Below are 14780 nucleotides of genomic sequence, written 5' to 3'. Positions count from 1 at the left end.
GCCCAGGCTGGTCTTGAACTTCTGGCCTCAGGTGATCCTCCTGTCTCAGCCTCCAAAAGTGCTAGGATTACAGGCATGAGCTACCACATCTGGCCGAACTTTTTCTAAGGTAAGAAAAACCACCTTTTGTCTGTCCTGTGAGACATAAGAGCCTGTCTGATCTGCTCATCCATAGAGTGTGTTTTTTCTCACTGTTAGTAAAACATTCTAAGTGAACTTACTGGCATCAAAACGGGCGATGGGAGAAAATGGGGTTAAAGAGAAAAAATAGCCTTTGCTGTCGCTAGCTGGACGCTGCAGTGGAGGCTGCCAGGCTGCTGTGTGTCTCAGCAGGCTGCACCACCCAGAGACAGCCCGGCCCCAGGCCCTGCAGGTGAGGCCTCCAGACCTCCCGTGGCCTTCGTGGAAGGCTGCCTTGCATTTGGCTTCTTATGAAAATGCCCCTTATTGTTAGGAGTGGGGCTGGTGGGGGGTCTTCAGTGGCCAGATCAGGTGGGGTCTGGAGAGCAGAAGTCTGTGGCCGTGATCTTGGCTGCCTGCAGCTGAGGCCGGGCAGGGCCGATATGAAGAGACCCTTGCCCACGCTTAGTGGCATGGCAGCTGGCAGTGATCCCTCAGCTGAACGCTGGAACACCCGCCCAAATGCCAAGTGCCCTGCTGTGCCGCCTGTGCCCCCACCATGGCGGGACCCCAGCTGAGATGGTTTCTCTGCACGTCCCGTGGAGCAGGTGGGCGAAGCATCCTGGAGACAGGCTGGGGGAGAACAAAGGTGCCAGATCAGAGCTGATAACAGCAGTTACAAAAGGACTCAAAGACGGGGGCTGGGGGGTCATACTTGCAGAGTGACAGGATGGAGGGAGACCAGGTGCGTTCTGTGGGGGCCAGGCCTTGGTTGAGGGGGGACCGGCCAGCCCCCAGCTCCTGCTCGTTATAACAGGCGTGGCCACTGCTCCATTCCACACAGGACAGTTTCCAGGTGTTGGGACATCCAGTATCTGGTCTAGATTCGTAAAGGTCAACACCGCTTTGGCCTGGAAGGCCCCTAGAACCTGCATGTGCCTTTCTCTCGGGTAATGAAAGGAAGCAGATTCCAATTGTTCTGCTTTTTCAGAAAGTCCGTTAGGTCTGTGTGCACATGTGTGTGGTGCGTTTAATTTAGTGCACAAAATACCAGATATCCAGAGACTCAGAAAATCAGGCTTAAGTCTTTTTCAACCCTGAAATTCTCTAAATATGTTTTATTTTTAAAAAGACCTTGTATGATGGAAATAATAGATGCTTGTTAAAGAAAAAACATACAGAAATGGACAAAGGTGAGAAGCTGCTGTCCTGCAGCCCCTCCGGTCACACTGAGGTCAGGCCACCGCGTCTCCCAGAGTTGTCCTGCTCTACGTACAAGTCTGCATTTGGATCCTTGCTCATAAGTGCGAGGCTGAATCCTACCAGGGGCTGAGGAATGGCCCACAGTCTGAGGGTCCCTGTCTCTCAACGGCACCAGCCAGTGGACGCAATGGAGACCCAGGGGACCACCAGGGCCCAGCGTTGATGGGGAGCCAGACCGCTGCAGCCTGCTCCTCAGATTCCGCTCACTGAGGCATCTACGGTCGGCCCAGAGGGGGCACCAGGGCCTCCCCGGCTGCTCCTGGCCCGAGAGCGTCCCCCAGGGCCCGGGGACTTACTCCTGGGAGCCTGGCCTGGGTGCTGTGCCCCTCGGCCCAGAGCTTTACACGCTGCTTCCTCCCGGTTCCCGCTCTGGCCGAGTCTGCCCAGGCCTGAGCCCTCTGGCCGCTGGGGCCCTCGCTGGCGGGCAGCTGGGGCTGGGCCGTCCCCTTCCGAAAGGCCCTGAGCTGCTGAAGCAGCTGGCTCTTCCCAGTGCAGTTCCTGCGACACAGTGAAACCACACTCAGCCAGAGCCCCGTGGAGGCCGCCCCTCCGGGTGCTTGGCCACTGAAACGGGAGAAAGAGGATGTGATTCGGGCAACTGCCGGATCCGGTGGGAGGCCAGCGTGACAACTGACACCTGTGGCTTCCCCTGCTCGGTGTGGTGGCTGAGCAAGACCCTACCACACAGGGTAGAGCTCTCACCAGGAGTGGCTCCAGGGTCCCCCGAGGCTCCCACCCAACAGGAAAGGCGACTCTAACAACATCACCACCCACCCTTTCTGAGTTCCATCTCTGCGTTTAGGTTTCCGTTGGTTAAAACCAACTGATGGATAATTCTAGAAAGAAATGAGAACCAGCGACATTCTTATTGAAAGAACTCTCCGGTGGAGTTGAGCTAATTTCCTAGTCAGCATGGGAGGGAAAATTCTAGTCATCTCAAAGCCCAGGCCAGCAAAATAGCTGCCACGTCCTGGAGACTCTGCGCCTGACTCTGGAATCCTCTAAGGTAGGTGCCAGAACTGTCCCCATTTCCAGGTGAAGACGTAGAGCCTTGGCGAGGGTGAGTGATTTGCTGAAGTTCCCTGGGTAGCAAGGGGAGCAGCCTGGATTTGAGCCCCTGGTGTGTGACTGCAGAGCGGGGGTTCACATCGCAGGCGCTCAACTGGCCTGGCCTGGACAGACGTCCTGGTGCCCATCGCCGAGGGACCAGGAGAAGGAGCTTGCCCGGCTAACACTAACCTCGACTCCGCAGCCCTGAGGAAAGCATAGCCTTGCCAAGGGGCATAGCTAAGGGAGGGAAAAAGTCGCACTGTGGCCAGACGCAGAGAGGAAGGCTAGAGTGCTGCCGGCAGCGGTTCCCAGGCCCTCCAGACGCTCAGGAAGAGGCGGCGGCCTCCAGCCCTCGCAGAGGCTCCGCACGTGCTCGTCAGTGACCCTGCACCCCTTCCCTGCCGTAGGGCCTCGTCGCATGCCAAGGGGAGGGCGAGCTGCGTGAGTTCTGCACTTGCTGACGCTGCCGTAGCACGTGACTTGCCTGTGGCCACAGCGTAGGGCCTCCCTCACAGCTCGCGCCTGGGCTGCCTCTGCAGTTGACATTTCACTAATTCACCCGAGCAGTTTGCTTCTGGCTGGCAGCCCTCACTTCACTACACCTTCTCCTCCTTTCCACTGCCATCAGTAGCAGGGAGAAAAATCAATTTGAGGAGCTAATTTGCAGAAAGAAAATGTACTGAGCCCTCCTCGAGAGTGAGCTAGGGTGTCCCCCGTGTCCAAGGCACAGCAGGCCAGGCTGAGAGAAGGGTGCTGGGCCCCAGATGGGCCCCCACGGGCTACCTTCCCCCACCTCCTAGCCCCCCACCCCAGGCCTGCGCGTGATGGCCCTTAGGGAGCGTGGCACAGAGCTGAGAGCACAGTTAGATGTGCCAGGTCAGGGCCTGCTGAGGAGAGCAGTGTTGGGACACCCCAAGGGAGGCCCCTTTGCAGTTACCATGGGCCCTGGGAGGAAGGAGCTGCCCACTCTGCTGGGCCATGCTGGTCTCCCAAAGCCGCTGGCTCCTCCGCTTCCTCCTCGCTGTCTGAGGAGCTGGAGCTGGAGCTGAGGAGGAGAGGAAATGGGGTTGGTGATGTGCCCCAGTGCCCCAGCCAGGCCTGACTCCCACCAAGGACTTGGAGTGCTTGGATCTCCCTGGTGACCTGAGGCAGGAGGGTGGCCGCCAGCCAAAGCACAGCAGCTGAAACCAAAGGGCCCTGGACTTCCAGCCAAGTGGTGAGGGAGGGTGCAGGGCGATGTGCTCCAGCCTAGACAAAGTTTGCATAGAGCTCAGTCTGAGGAAGTTTGTCCTCTGTCCCTCTTCTTCCCTCCCTGCAGGGGACCAAGTGGGACTGGTGGCCAGGCCCTGTTCTGGGCTAAAAGCACTTCTCAACTGCGCATTGTTCCAAGCTTTTCAAAGTCCCTGTTTCTTCCCAGTAGGAACTGCCAGAGGCCTCATGAGACCACTGTGCAACTTTGCAAAGTGGTAAATCTGCTGGAGGGTTTGTCACTGCTTGTACCTCTCCAGGAAATGGTGGGCTGGTGGCTCTATCTGCCGCAGATCAATGAAGATGGTGGGAGGCTCCGTACTGCGCCTTGTGCCCTCAGCCGGCTTCTGGCCCTGTTTGGCCTGGGCGCCCGGCTTCCTTGAAGCAGATCTGAGATGAGAAGAGCAGGGGCTGTCAAGTCACTTCTCTGCGGTTTCTCTGTGACCTGTGCTGGGCTCGTCCAGTCACTGTGCCTGTGGCTGCCACCCGGTGAGGGCCCATTGTGTGTCGGAACACACTCAGAGGGTTTGCTCTTTTATTCATCAGCCCTCCAGATTTAGGCCAGTGCTGTCCAATGGAACTTTCCGTGATGACTGGCATGCTCTTTATCTGTGCTGTCCAGTATGGTTGCCACCTACCACGGGTGGCTATTTAAATTTACATTTAAGCTAATTCAAATCAAATCAGTAAAATAAATCTGGTTCCTCAGTCACACTGGCCACATTTCATGTGTTCAGTGGCCACGTGTGGCTATGGCTACTGAACAGTGCGGGTCCAGCCGTTTCTATCAGGAGCTTTTGGTTGCCAGGCACAAAAATCCACTGCAACTAGCTCAGGTGAAAAGGGGAATTCATTGGCTCTCAGATTCCTAAAAAGGGTGGAACAACCAAAGTGCGTTGGGGGGCAGGGGTTCCTATCTCCATCTCTGCCTCCTCTAGTTTGCCTTTCTCCAGATGGCAGGACGAGTGGCTGCCATAGCCCTTCCTCCCTACACAGAGATTGGAAAATCCCAGGGAAAGGCTCTGATTGGCCTGGCTGAGGTCACATGCCCAGGGCTGGACCAATCAACTGTGGCCAGAGAGGCAAGATCACGTGACCACCTTTCTTTTCCCAGAGAGGCCATGAGGGTAGTGAAGGGAGCATTCCCATAGGGTTTGAGGAGAGAGCGGGCACCTTGGGGCTGGAGTCCCAGCTCTGCCATTTATGTCCAGGAAGAGTGAACCTCTCTGAGTCTCTTTCCCCATCTCTAAAATGGGCTTAATAGAAGTAACTGCCTGGCCAGATTCTTGAGATCAAATGAAAAGATGCACATCAAGTGTCCCACCCACAGTAAGCCAAATCAATGCCACATGACCATGGGCCAGTTCTAAAGAGATGAAAAGGGCCGTGACTGAGAAGTCCCACCTGCTTCCAGCCTCCTGCTCCTTGGTGTCCTGGGGTGTGTCCGCAGGCAAGTTCCAGGCAGAGGCAGAGGCAGAGGCTCTGGGCTGCGTGGCACACTGGAGGGCCAGCTGTTCCATGAGCCTGTCCTGGGCGTTTGGCATACTGTGGTCTGAGGACAGCCAGAGGAGAGAAGGCAGCTCAGTGGGGACCCGGCCGAGTTTGGCTTATGGCAGCTTGAGCCATCTGTATCGTGCCCCCAGCCCAGCTCTCACGACTCAGCACTCGCTGAGGACTCCACCTCCGGCACAGCAGGGACTGTGGCATGGGAGCCTGGTGAAGTAGGAGGGACTTCCTATTGAAAGGCTGTCCTGCCTCCTCACGCCCCAGTCCCACTTGTCAGAGGTAACCAAAATTAACAGTTCTGTGCGCTTTTTTTTTTATAGCAACAGGATCATCCTTTATAGATTTTTCTAACTGAACTTTTTTCATTTCATATTTTACGTCTTTCCACGTTAACATAGATTCCCTCACTGAGCTGCAGAGCATTCTGCGGTAGAGCTGACATAGCTGGATTTGTACTGAATGTGGGCTGTCTCCAATTTTTCACCATTTTAAACAACACTGCAATGAACATCCTTGAAGACACATCTTTACCCACTAGGCTAAGTGTGTAGGATAGATTGTCGAAATGCCATAGCTGGATCAAAGGGTTACGTAGGGTGTACCAGTTACACACACTCATACTCCCTACAGGGGAGTCAGTTTCTCCACATCCTGCCATAGGGGGTGTGAATTGTAAACAAACAAAACTATGTTTAAAGCAGCACAGGGGCTGTCAGTCATGGCTGAGCCTTCGCTCTGGGATCGGAGGCAGAAACCCCGTATCTGTCTTTGCTCCTGGGCCTCAGGCCTGCCTCCACTCACCTTTGTAGGCCTGACTGGGGGGTGAGGGGTTGGGGAGCAAAGCCACAAGTGCGGTGACAGTGGTGACATCTTTAGCCTTCCTTTTTAAATGGGGTGTCAAGTGGAAGCAGGAGTGTGCCCAGGAGCTGACTGGAGGTGCACAAAAGGGAGGACTGACTTTCCCCCGGGAAGAAAGAGGAAGGGGAGGAGGAAGAGGTGTGGGTCACGGGGCAGGGACTGTCTCTGAAGGCCCCTCTTATGTCCCCTGGACCTGGCCCATGCCTGGTGAACAGCAGGCAATCACATATGTGTTGAGTGAATGAAGGAAGTCTTTCAAGGACTGGCACATGCGTGTATGGGACAGGAAGGGGCTGAGCAAGCAGAGAGGACACGTGCGGCTGCAGGGCTGATCGTGGCCACAGGCTCCTGTTACTGAGGGGCCAGGAAGGAGCTGCCGGTGGGGGTTCACTTGGGCTCTGGTGTTCAAGGTCAGACCTTGGACTTGGCAGCAGTCAGCTGCCAACCACGTGGTTCCAGGTGCATGATTTTCCTGGTTGTCTTCTTGCCCTGCCAGACTCTGGAGGATGTAATCCAAATCCCACTCTTCAAGTTGCTGAAATAATTAAACCAGAGGTTACGAGGCTGCCGCGGGCACGAGTGTCTGCCTCCCAGCTGCTGTGACCAGCGGAGACTGTCATGGGATGTTGTGGGGCAGAAACCGGGGTTTAGATGTGTTTGCAAATGGGCTCACCTGCCCTTGCTGTTACAGACTGAGGCCTCCACTAAGGTGGGGCCTGCATTTCTTGTCACCTCCTCCCTATGCTTTTTTTGGGTCAATACTTTTGATTTTGGAACAAAGATGTTGTTTGACCTGGAAGAAAGAAACGCTATATCGTTTTAAAACTATTTAGGTTCATACAAGCTCAAAATATTTGGAGGTTAGAAAGCTGTGCTCTTTCAAGAAACAGGTGGTTCTGGGCAGGTGCTAGCCCTGGAGGACTTGGCAGAGAGTGCTTGGGGGGCACAGTGGGTGTGATGAGGAGGAGGGAGGATGTTAGTCAAGGACTCATATTTATTATATGTGGCCTTTCAACTTCTGCGGCTCTATAGGTGAGGAAAAATAAAAGTTTTTAGGGGCGAGCAGAGAAAGGAAAGAATGGTTTATTTAAACAGTAAGGAAAACGACTTCTGTGTATACCTCGGTGCCACATTTCTCTAAGTTGTTAAGAAAAATTATCCAAAATTTGTAAATAAGGCAGCAGGAGAACTTTGTGGCCTTTCAGCATCATGCCTGGAGCATTTTCTAACCTGCCCACCTTTTCTGGGGGAAAGTAACTTGGTCTGTGCAATTGACCAGGGCCCACCTGCTTTCCAACTTTGTAAAACTGAGAACCTGTGATGGTTTCATTTTCTGTCCTACAGACAAGATGACCCCAAAGATAACAGTTTTGTTGCCCTACAGGACACTGACCCATTTTACACATAATGTAGCAATTTTATCTCTGATGCCTTCCTTTACCCCCGTGTTTTACGGAATTCCAGTTTCTCATAATTTCATTAAACCAGCTCTTCATCCTGCTGGTTCCCTCATTAACGTCCTAAATCTACCCGTAACTGGCACTCACAAGTTTATGAGAATGGGGGCTTCACCACTGAGAACTACGCTTTACAGGGTCCGGTCCTGTGTTTGTGTACGGCTGTATATGTTTAATCTACAGTGCACTGACTGGGTTAGTATTCTTTTTCTCTCTTCTTAAAGAAGGCTGCGTTCTGCTTGTTCTTCCTTGGTCTCATTACCTCTTCCCCAAGGATGCGTTCTCTACCGGGACCCCCGCCCACTGAGACAGGTGCAACCGGCCTGTGGACCTGGGACCCTGGGCCTGCGGTCCCACAGCCAGCTGGTTCTAGCCCAGTGCACTGGAAGGTGGCTGCACGGCAGGGTGCAGGGTGCACGGCAGGGCACAGGGTGCAGGGCGCGGGGTGCACGGCAGGGCGCGGGCCTGAGGAGGAGCAGGACAGTGGGAGCCGCCTACCTGGAGCGAGAGCACTGGTGGTCCTGCCCGAGGCTCCTCTGGAGGCGTCGCTGGGCTGCGGGCTGACTGTGCAGCCTGGCAGGGCAGCTCCCTCATCCCGCTGTGGCTGCTGCAGGCGGGGTCCTGGGCACCCCAGGGCACTTTGTGGAGTATGTCCTTCTCTATCAGCTTCCTTCTCTCCTGGCGGAGGGCCCTGCGGTCTGCAGCACCTTGTGAGGTGGCGCTCATAGGCTCTGCCTTCGGTTCTCCTTCATGCAGGGAGAGGGTGGCTTCTCCCTGCAGGCCCCAGCGAGGACTCTGGGATCCCCTGGTGTGGAAGGACATGTTCCCAAGGTTGCCTTCCTGCCACTTGGGGGTCTCCTCGGCCATCCTAAGCAGAGAGCAGATCTCACCACTGCTCTCAAAAGGCCCACCGAGGCCCCTTCCTTCCCGAGAGGCTGAATCCTTGGTCCTTGCATTCCATCCACTCCCGAGTTCTGCAGCAAATTCCACAGGCACCACAACTGGCTATGGAGAGAACAAGTGTCCTCAGTTAGCAGCCTCAAAAACATACTTCAGGGAATTTTATTTCATAGTACAATTTGCGTATAACATAAAATTTTCCATTTTAACCATTTTTATTAATTAATTTTTTGAGATAGGGTTTCCCTCTGTTATTGGGGCTAGAGTGCAGTGGCATCATCATAGCTCACTGCAGCCTCCAACTCCTGGGTTCAAGTGATCCTCCTGCCTTAGTACCTCCTAAGTAGCTGGAACTACAGGCTCACGCCACCATGCCTGGCTAAGGTTTTTGGTTTTTGTTCTTTGTACAGATGGGGTCTTGCTAAATTGCCCAGGCTAGTCTCAAACTCCAGGGCTCAAGCGATACTCCTGCCATGGCCTCCCAAAGTGCTAGGATTATAGGCGTGGCTACATTTTAACGATTTTTAAATATACAGTTCAGGCCAGGTGAGGGGGCTCATGCCTGTAACCCTGGCACTTTGGGAGGCTGAGGTGGGAGGATCACTTGACCAGCCTGGGCACCATAGGAAGACATCTCTAAAAAAAAAAATTTGAAGTGGCGGTGTGCACCTGTAGTCTCAGCTACTTGGGAGGCTGAGGTGGGAGGATCTCTTGAGCCCAGGAGTTCAAGACTGCATTGAGCTGTGATGGCACCACTCACTACATTCCAGCCTGGGTGACAGAGCAAGACCCTGTCTCTAATAAAAAAAAAAAAGTGTACACTTCAGTGGCATTCATAACATTCAAAATGTTGTGAAATAATCACCATCTATTTCCAAAAAGTTTTTCCTTGCCCCAGTAAAAACTCTGTGCTCATCAGCAGTCACTCCTCATTCCTCCTCTCCCAGCGCCTGGTAACCGCCCATCTGCTTGCTGTCTCTGGATTGGCCTATTCCAGGTATTTCATCAATGGAGTCATACGATATTTGTCCTTTTGTGATTGGCTTCTTTCACTCAGTATGTTTTCTAGGTTTATCCAATTTTGTAGCATAAATCAATTCTTTGTTCCTTTTTAGGGCTGAATAATAATCCCTTGCATGGATAGACCATGTTTACTTTATCCATTTATCAGTTGAGGGACAGTTGGGTGGTTTCTACTTTTTGGCATTGTAAATGTGCTGCTACCAAACATCAGCATATAAGAATTTTTTTCATCTTTTTTGCCTTAGGGAATTCAATTTTGTTTCTCCTAATGCTTTACAATTCTCAGGTGTTACAAGGACAGTGGGGCTGGGAGGGTGTCCTGCCTTTTGACTTCAGGCACCTGTATGTATGTGCTGTAGAAGCAGGGTGTGACCATTTCTGAAGGTCCTAAAGCTTGCCTGAAGCAACTGCAGAGGCTGTGCAGGACAGGGGAATCCGGAGTGGGGAGCGACAGCCAGCGGCCTGGCCCCCATTTTGGAAGTGGGTTAGAGCCTCCAGTGTTTTCATTGGGAACAGGACATTTAACCACAACCACATCAAGAAGAGCTGAACTGGTCTAACCAGTTGGGGCCGCCGGGTGATGAAAGCTGACAGATGGGTTCTATTTATAAAGGCAGCAGTTAATTTTAAGCATCAAGCCATTAACGTTAGGTAGAGTTCTTGGTCTTACCTGGGAAATGGGGGACAAGAGATGGAAAATTCACTCTGACTTTTGGCAGTTACTCCCACTACAGCCCTAACTGAAGAGTGTGCTATTTCCTTTTCTAATTGTTTCCTGTGTTCCTCCTCCCCCTCCCCGCAGGGTGGCCAGCTCTTGCCTTTGCTCAGGCATTTATGGAATGGAGCCCCTTCTTCCCTGCGATCCCCACTGTAGCCTTCAGTAATTCAGCAAATGTTTAGGGAGCTGCCGTTTACTCGCCAGGTGCCCAGGATACCAGTGAGGAGCCAGGCAGTCAGGGAGCCAGCTGGGTCAAGAGTCAGACATTTATGCCAAGCATTTGTGACCAGGGCCAGAGCCATTCAGGGTGCCATGGTGGAAAACAGGACAGGAGGGATAAGAGGAAGAGCAGGGGGAGAATCAGACAGAAGATCCAGTCCTCACTGGCCTTAAGTGTGCTGGGCTCCCTGGGAGAGGGAGGTGTATGGCGGTTGGATGTCGGGCACCTGAACACCTTGGGTTGTACTTGGAGAAAGGAGGACTGAGTGTCACAGAAATGCCAGACCAGTGGTTTGAACCATTTTGACCCTCCCTGCTGTTTAGTGTCTACTGAGAGACATGAACACACATACTCTCTTCTGTGCCCCACAGACCTCAGGAGGGGACCCTACAGCCACAGTGACCCAGGTCCTGGACGCATCGCCCTCGGCAGGGTCTTCAGCCAGCTCCTCCGACAGGTCTGGGATCAGGGTGGTTTGGTTTCGCTGGAAGATGAACAGCTCCTCTTCCCCACAGTCGGACTGTGGACAAACGAGAGGGCTCCGGATTACAGGGCAGCAGGCAGAGCCTGGAGGGCCCTGGCCTCCCCGCCTCCCCACCCTCACTTCTGGCCCAGCCTGCCCAGCCCTGCAGCTCAGGAACATCTGGAGAGAGCCACGCAGAGCCTTGCTATGCGCTGCTTCCTGCCGCGGATTTAGAAATGGACTCGGCAGCACCACCTCGTGGAGGTGAGTTCAGGGCTCCTTGTTCTGCAAGTACTTGCCACACCTAAGGCCTTGAATACAGCGGGTGCTCCGTTAATGCCTGGCATGGCATGAACAGGGCAGTGAAGTGGTAGCTCAAAGAGCAGAGTCCAGCCCTCCCCTCCCCCATGATTTGAGCTGTCACTTAATAATGTAGAGCCTGGGCCTGCCTCTCTAAAGGGCAGTGGGACTCATACTCGCCTGTTCACCTCAACAATGAGACTGAAGATGTGAACATGCTCTGAGCACTAAGGCACCGGGGTCGCCTTATGTACTCTTTAGCCTCGCTGGACACTGGATGACCCCTGAGATCCCAGAAGCTCTGTTGCAGGTGCCCAGGCAGGACCCAAACCTGGCCTGTGACTTCTAAAACTCTTGTCCTTTCCCTAAACACCCAGGGCCAACCTGTGTGCTAAGTGGCCCCTGTCCAGTCTTACACGTGTACATATGACTTGGTGCTGAGTGTCCTCAAGGGCCATCTCAGTGACCTCAAACCACGACCGGAGAATCTCTCAGAGGCCTATCACGATGCACTGGAAGGGTAACCACTCCGGGTGGTGGTTCTGGCCCCGTCCTGGCCCGAGAGAGAGTTGAGAACACAACAGCAGATCAGAGAGAGCAGGGCTGCAGCATCAAGCCAAGCTGAGTTCTAAGTCAGGGCCAGAACCACCACCAAAATTGTCCTTGAGGATGCTGAGTGCCAACACGTGCATCCAGAGATTATGATAAACACAGAAGAAAGGATAAAGAAAGGAAATACGAACCGAGAAAACACAGCTGTTTTTTTTTTTTTTTTGGCTGATTTTGGTTTTTTAAGAGACAGGGTCTCGCTCTGTTACACAGGCTGGAGTGCAGTGGTGCCATCATAGCTCGCTGCAGCCTCAAACTCCTGGTCTCAAACGATCCTCCTGCCTCAGCCTACCAAGTAGCTGGGACTACAGGTGTGTGCCACCAACCTAGCTGATGTTTGATTTTTTGTAGCGATGGGGTTTCACTATGCTGCCTGAGCTGGTCTTAAACTCTTGGCCTCAATTGATCCTCCCACTTCAGCCTCCCAAAGTGCTGGGATTACAGGGGTGAGCCAGCATGCCCAGCTTCAGATGACTTAAAATAAAATGAAAACAAGGCTGGGCACAGTGGCTCATGCCTGTAATCCTAGCACTTTAGGAGGCCAAGGTGGGAGGATCACTCGAGGTCAGGAGTTCCATCGAGACCAGCCTGAGCAAGAGCAAGACCCCCATCTCTACTAAAAAAAAAAATAGAAAGAAATGATCTGGACAGCTAAAAATATATATAGAAAAAAATTAGCCAGGCATGGTGGTACATGCCTGTAGTTCCAGCTACTTGGGAGGCTGAGGCAGAAGGATTGCTTAAGCCCAGGAGTTTGAGGTTGCTGTGAGCTTGACGCCATGGCACTCTAGCCCGGGCAACAGAGCGAGACTCTGTCTCAAAAAAAAAAAAAAAAAGAAAAGAAAAGAAAAATGTTTAAAAATAAATAAATAAATAAATAAAATGAAAACAAACTCCACAAGTCAGCAGGAGAAGTCTTCAGAGAAGAGTACTCCAAAGCTGCCCTTGGTCAGCATCATTCCTGTCATGGGAAGGAAGGACAATTGCACCCAGGAAGAAAACTCCTGCTCACCAAGGAGGAGTCTGAGTCCAGAGACGGAAGCTGGTCTTTGACGGCCTGGAGGATGGCATCCCAGGGCCCCGCCTGGGAGGTCCAAGCAGAGCCATGTGAGGGTGCCACATTTTTGTCTTTGGATGCCATGGGGGTCTAGGCTCACAGATGCCTTCTCAGTGCGCCATCATCCAAGGAGCCCTGCGGAGCACACAGGGTGAGGTAGGGGAGTCCAGACAGCAAGGGTCAGGAGAGGGAGGGCTGCCTTTTCCAAGCCTCTACCAGCTGTAGGAGGTGAAAACAGACTGGCAGACCTCGACCCCTACCCCAGCTTCCTTCTGCAAGCTCCTGTAATTGAGTGCCAGGCACTCTGTGTGTATGTGTGGTACAGTAGAGCCTGTGTATCATGTATATAATGGTATATACTATAATATACAGATATATGTATTGATGTATGATATACACACATGTAGAAGATATGTAGAATGATATATGTAGATGATATATAATGATATATGGATATTATATAATATATCCCATATAACAATACTATTATCGCCATTTTGTAGGCTCAGAGAGGTTAGTAAATAGCAAAGATAGAATCTGAATCAGTTAGGGGGAATTTCCAGCCGCACTATCCTTTCCTACCCCTTACAAAGGCATTTTGGAGTCACCACTCACCTTATACCCTCAGCGCCTTATACCCAGGCACTGCACCAGCCCCCACCTTTGTATCTCAGAGTCTAAAAGGGGCTAGGGGTCTTGCGGGATACGGGGCGATGGTACTGCGGAGCCTTTACAGCCTGAGGGCCACGGTGCCTATAAAATGGGGAAGCAGTGCTGCCCCGCCTTGGCCCAGTCCTCGCTGCCATTGGCTTTGCACTCAGGTCCCCTCACTCCAAGGCAGGGCAGCAGCAGGGGCTTTGGGGACCGAGGGCATATGCTTGGTGCATCCTGAACTGGGAGCAAGTGCCGTGGGGACACATCTGGTACACCAACCAGGGGATGTTTTTTGTAACTGGGGCTCTGTTCTGCAATTCAGGGGACAGTATTTCGTAGGGCAGCAGAATCGCCGAGGTGAAGGGGACCACCAGAGACTCTGACAGTTCTTCAGGCGGACAAGGCAATAGGGCAGGGAAAGGCATTACCAGCAGAGGGAAGTGCATGTACAGTGGCTCAGAGGAGTGAAAAATGCCCGACACGTTTGAAGGAAGGTGTCAGTTGCTGGCATCTGTGGCGAAAACGGACCGGCCAGTGAAGGGTCCTGAAGACCAAGTTGAGGAGCTCTGCTCTTCCAGGAGGCGAGGTCGTTGTTGCCGGCCCTGTGCTGGCCGCAACCCGTTGGCCCCGCCCCAGGGCCCCGCCCCGCCTCGCCTGCTAGGCGGCAGCGGTTGTTATGGCAACCAGACGCCAACGGCTTTCCGGGTGGTGCTTTTAAAACTTAAAGCTGGGAAACCGGAAAGCCTACTGCCCTTCCTCTCCCCAACGCCCAGCCTCTGTTTTCCCCCCTCCCGTCCAACTCCTGACATTTATCTCTGCAGCCGCGGCAGGCCCTTGGCCACTCACCGCGGGCCACCGCCTCCATTCCCTGCGCGGTCCTGCCAGAGCTATAAACGGCCTCCAGCGCTCCAATCCAGTCGCGTTCGCCCGCTCGGGCCGCGGCGCGATTATTGAGGCCGTCACCCGCTTCAAATCCCCCTCAGCAGAACCTTACGTTACTGGGCCGCCGGCCGCTCTCCCCTGCTCCTCTTTCGGGACTTGGCGTGTCCTGCCCCTCTTGCAACAGGATTGGCTCCCCTTGCCAGTGAGGGGGCGGAACAGGGAGAACATCCCCTGCTCATTGGCTACCGCGGACGTCACTCAGCGCGCTGGGCAAACTGACCGGAAGGTCGGGGTGCGGGACGGGCGAATTCCACGGCGCCCGGGAGCTGCCCCGGCGTGGACCTACGAGCGTCCCGGCGTGCTCCGCGCCCTCCCATAACTACTTCCGGGGCGGCAGCCAGGCCGCGGGGGCCGGGCGCTGTGGCGGCGTGGGTGCGTGCGCGGGGCCTGGG

General features: G+C 53.8%; 1 protein-coding gene across 9 annotated transcripts; it reads right to left on the bottom strand.

Moving 5' to 3' along the window:
* Window positions 1–11: 11 nt before the first annotated feature.
* Window positions 12–14722, bottom strand: DNAAF8 (dynein axonemal assembly factor 8). 9 transcript variants are annotated; one of them, XM_045542492.1, is made up of 10 exons: window positions 14293–14722; window positions 12748–12927; window positions 10716–10883; window positions 8001–8507; window positions 6463–6580; window positions 5086–5233; window positions 3934–4071; window positions 3371–3478; window positions 1680–1881; window positions 12–753 (listed from the first exon to the last, which is right to left on the bottom strand). In XM_045542492.1, exons 2-10 carry the CDS (start codon window positions 12874–12876, stop codon window positions 586–588), a joined length of 1686 nt encoding a protein of 561 aa, XP_045398448.1. In that variant the 5' UTR covers window positions 12877–12927; window positions 14293–14722; the 3' UTR covers window positions 12–585. The 9 variants fall into 9 exon arrangements, with proteins under 9 accessions (XP_045398448.1, XP_045398451.1, XP_045398449.1 ...); XM_045542495.1 differs by having other exon boundaries at window positions 10737–10883; XM_045542493.1 differs by having other exon boundaries at window positions 14441–14722.
* Between the last annotated feature and the right edge of the window lie 58 nt (window positions 14723–14780).

This window comes from Lemur catta, chromosome 2, assembly GCF_020740605.2.
Source record: "Lemur catta isolate mLemCat1 chromosome 2, mLemCat1.pri, whole genome shotgun sequence".
In the NCBI taxonomy this organism is placed as follows: Eukaryota; Metazoa; Chordata; class Mammalia; order Primates; family Lemuridae; genus Lemur; species Lemur catta.
This window is presented reverse-complemented; position numbering and strand designations above follow the sequence as displayed.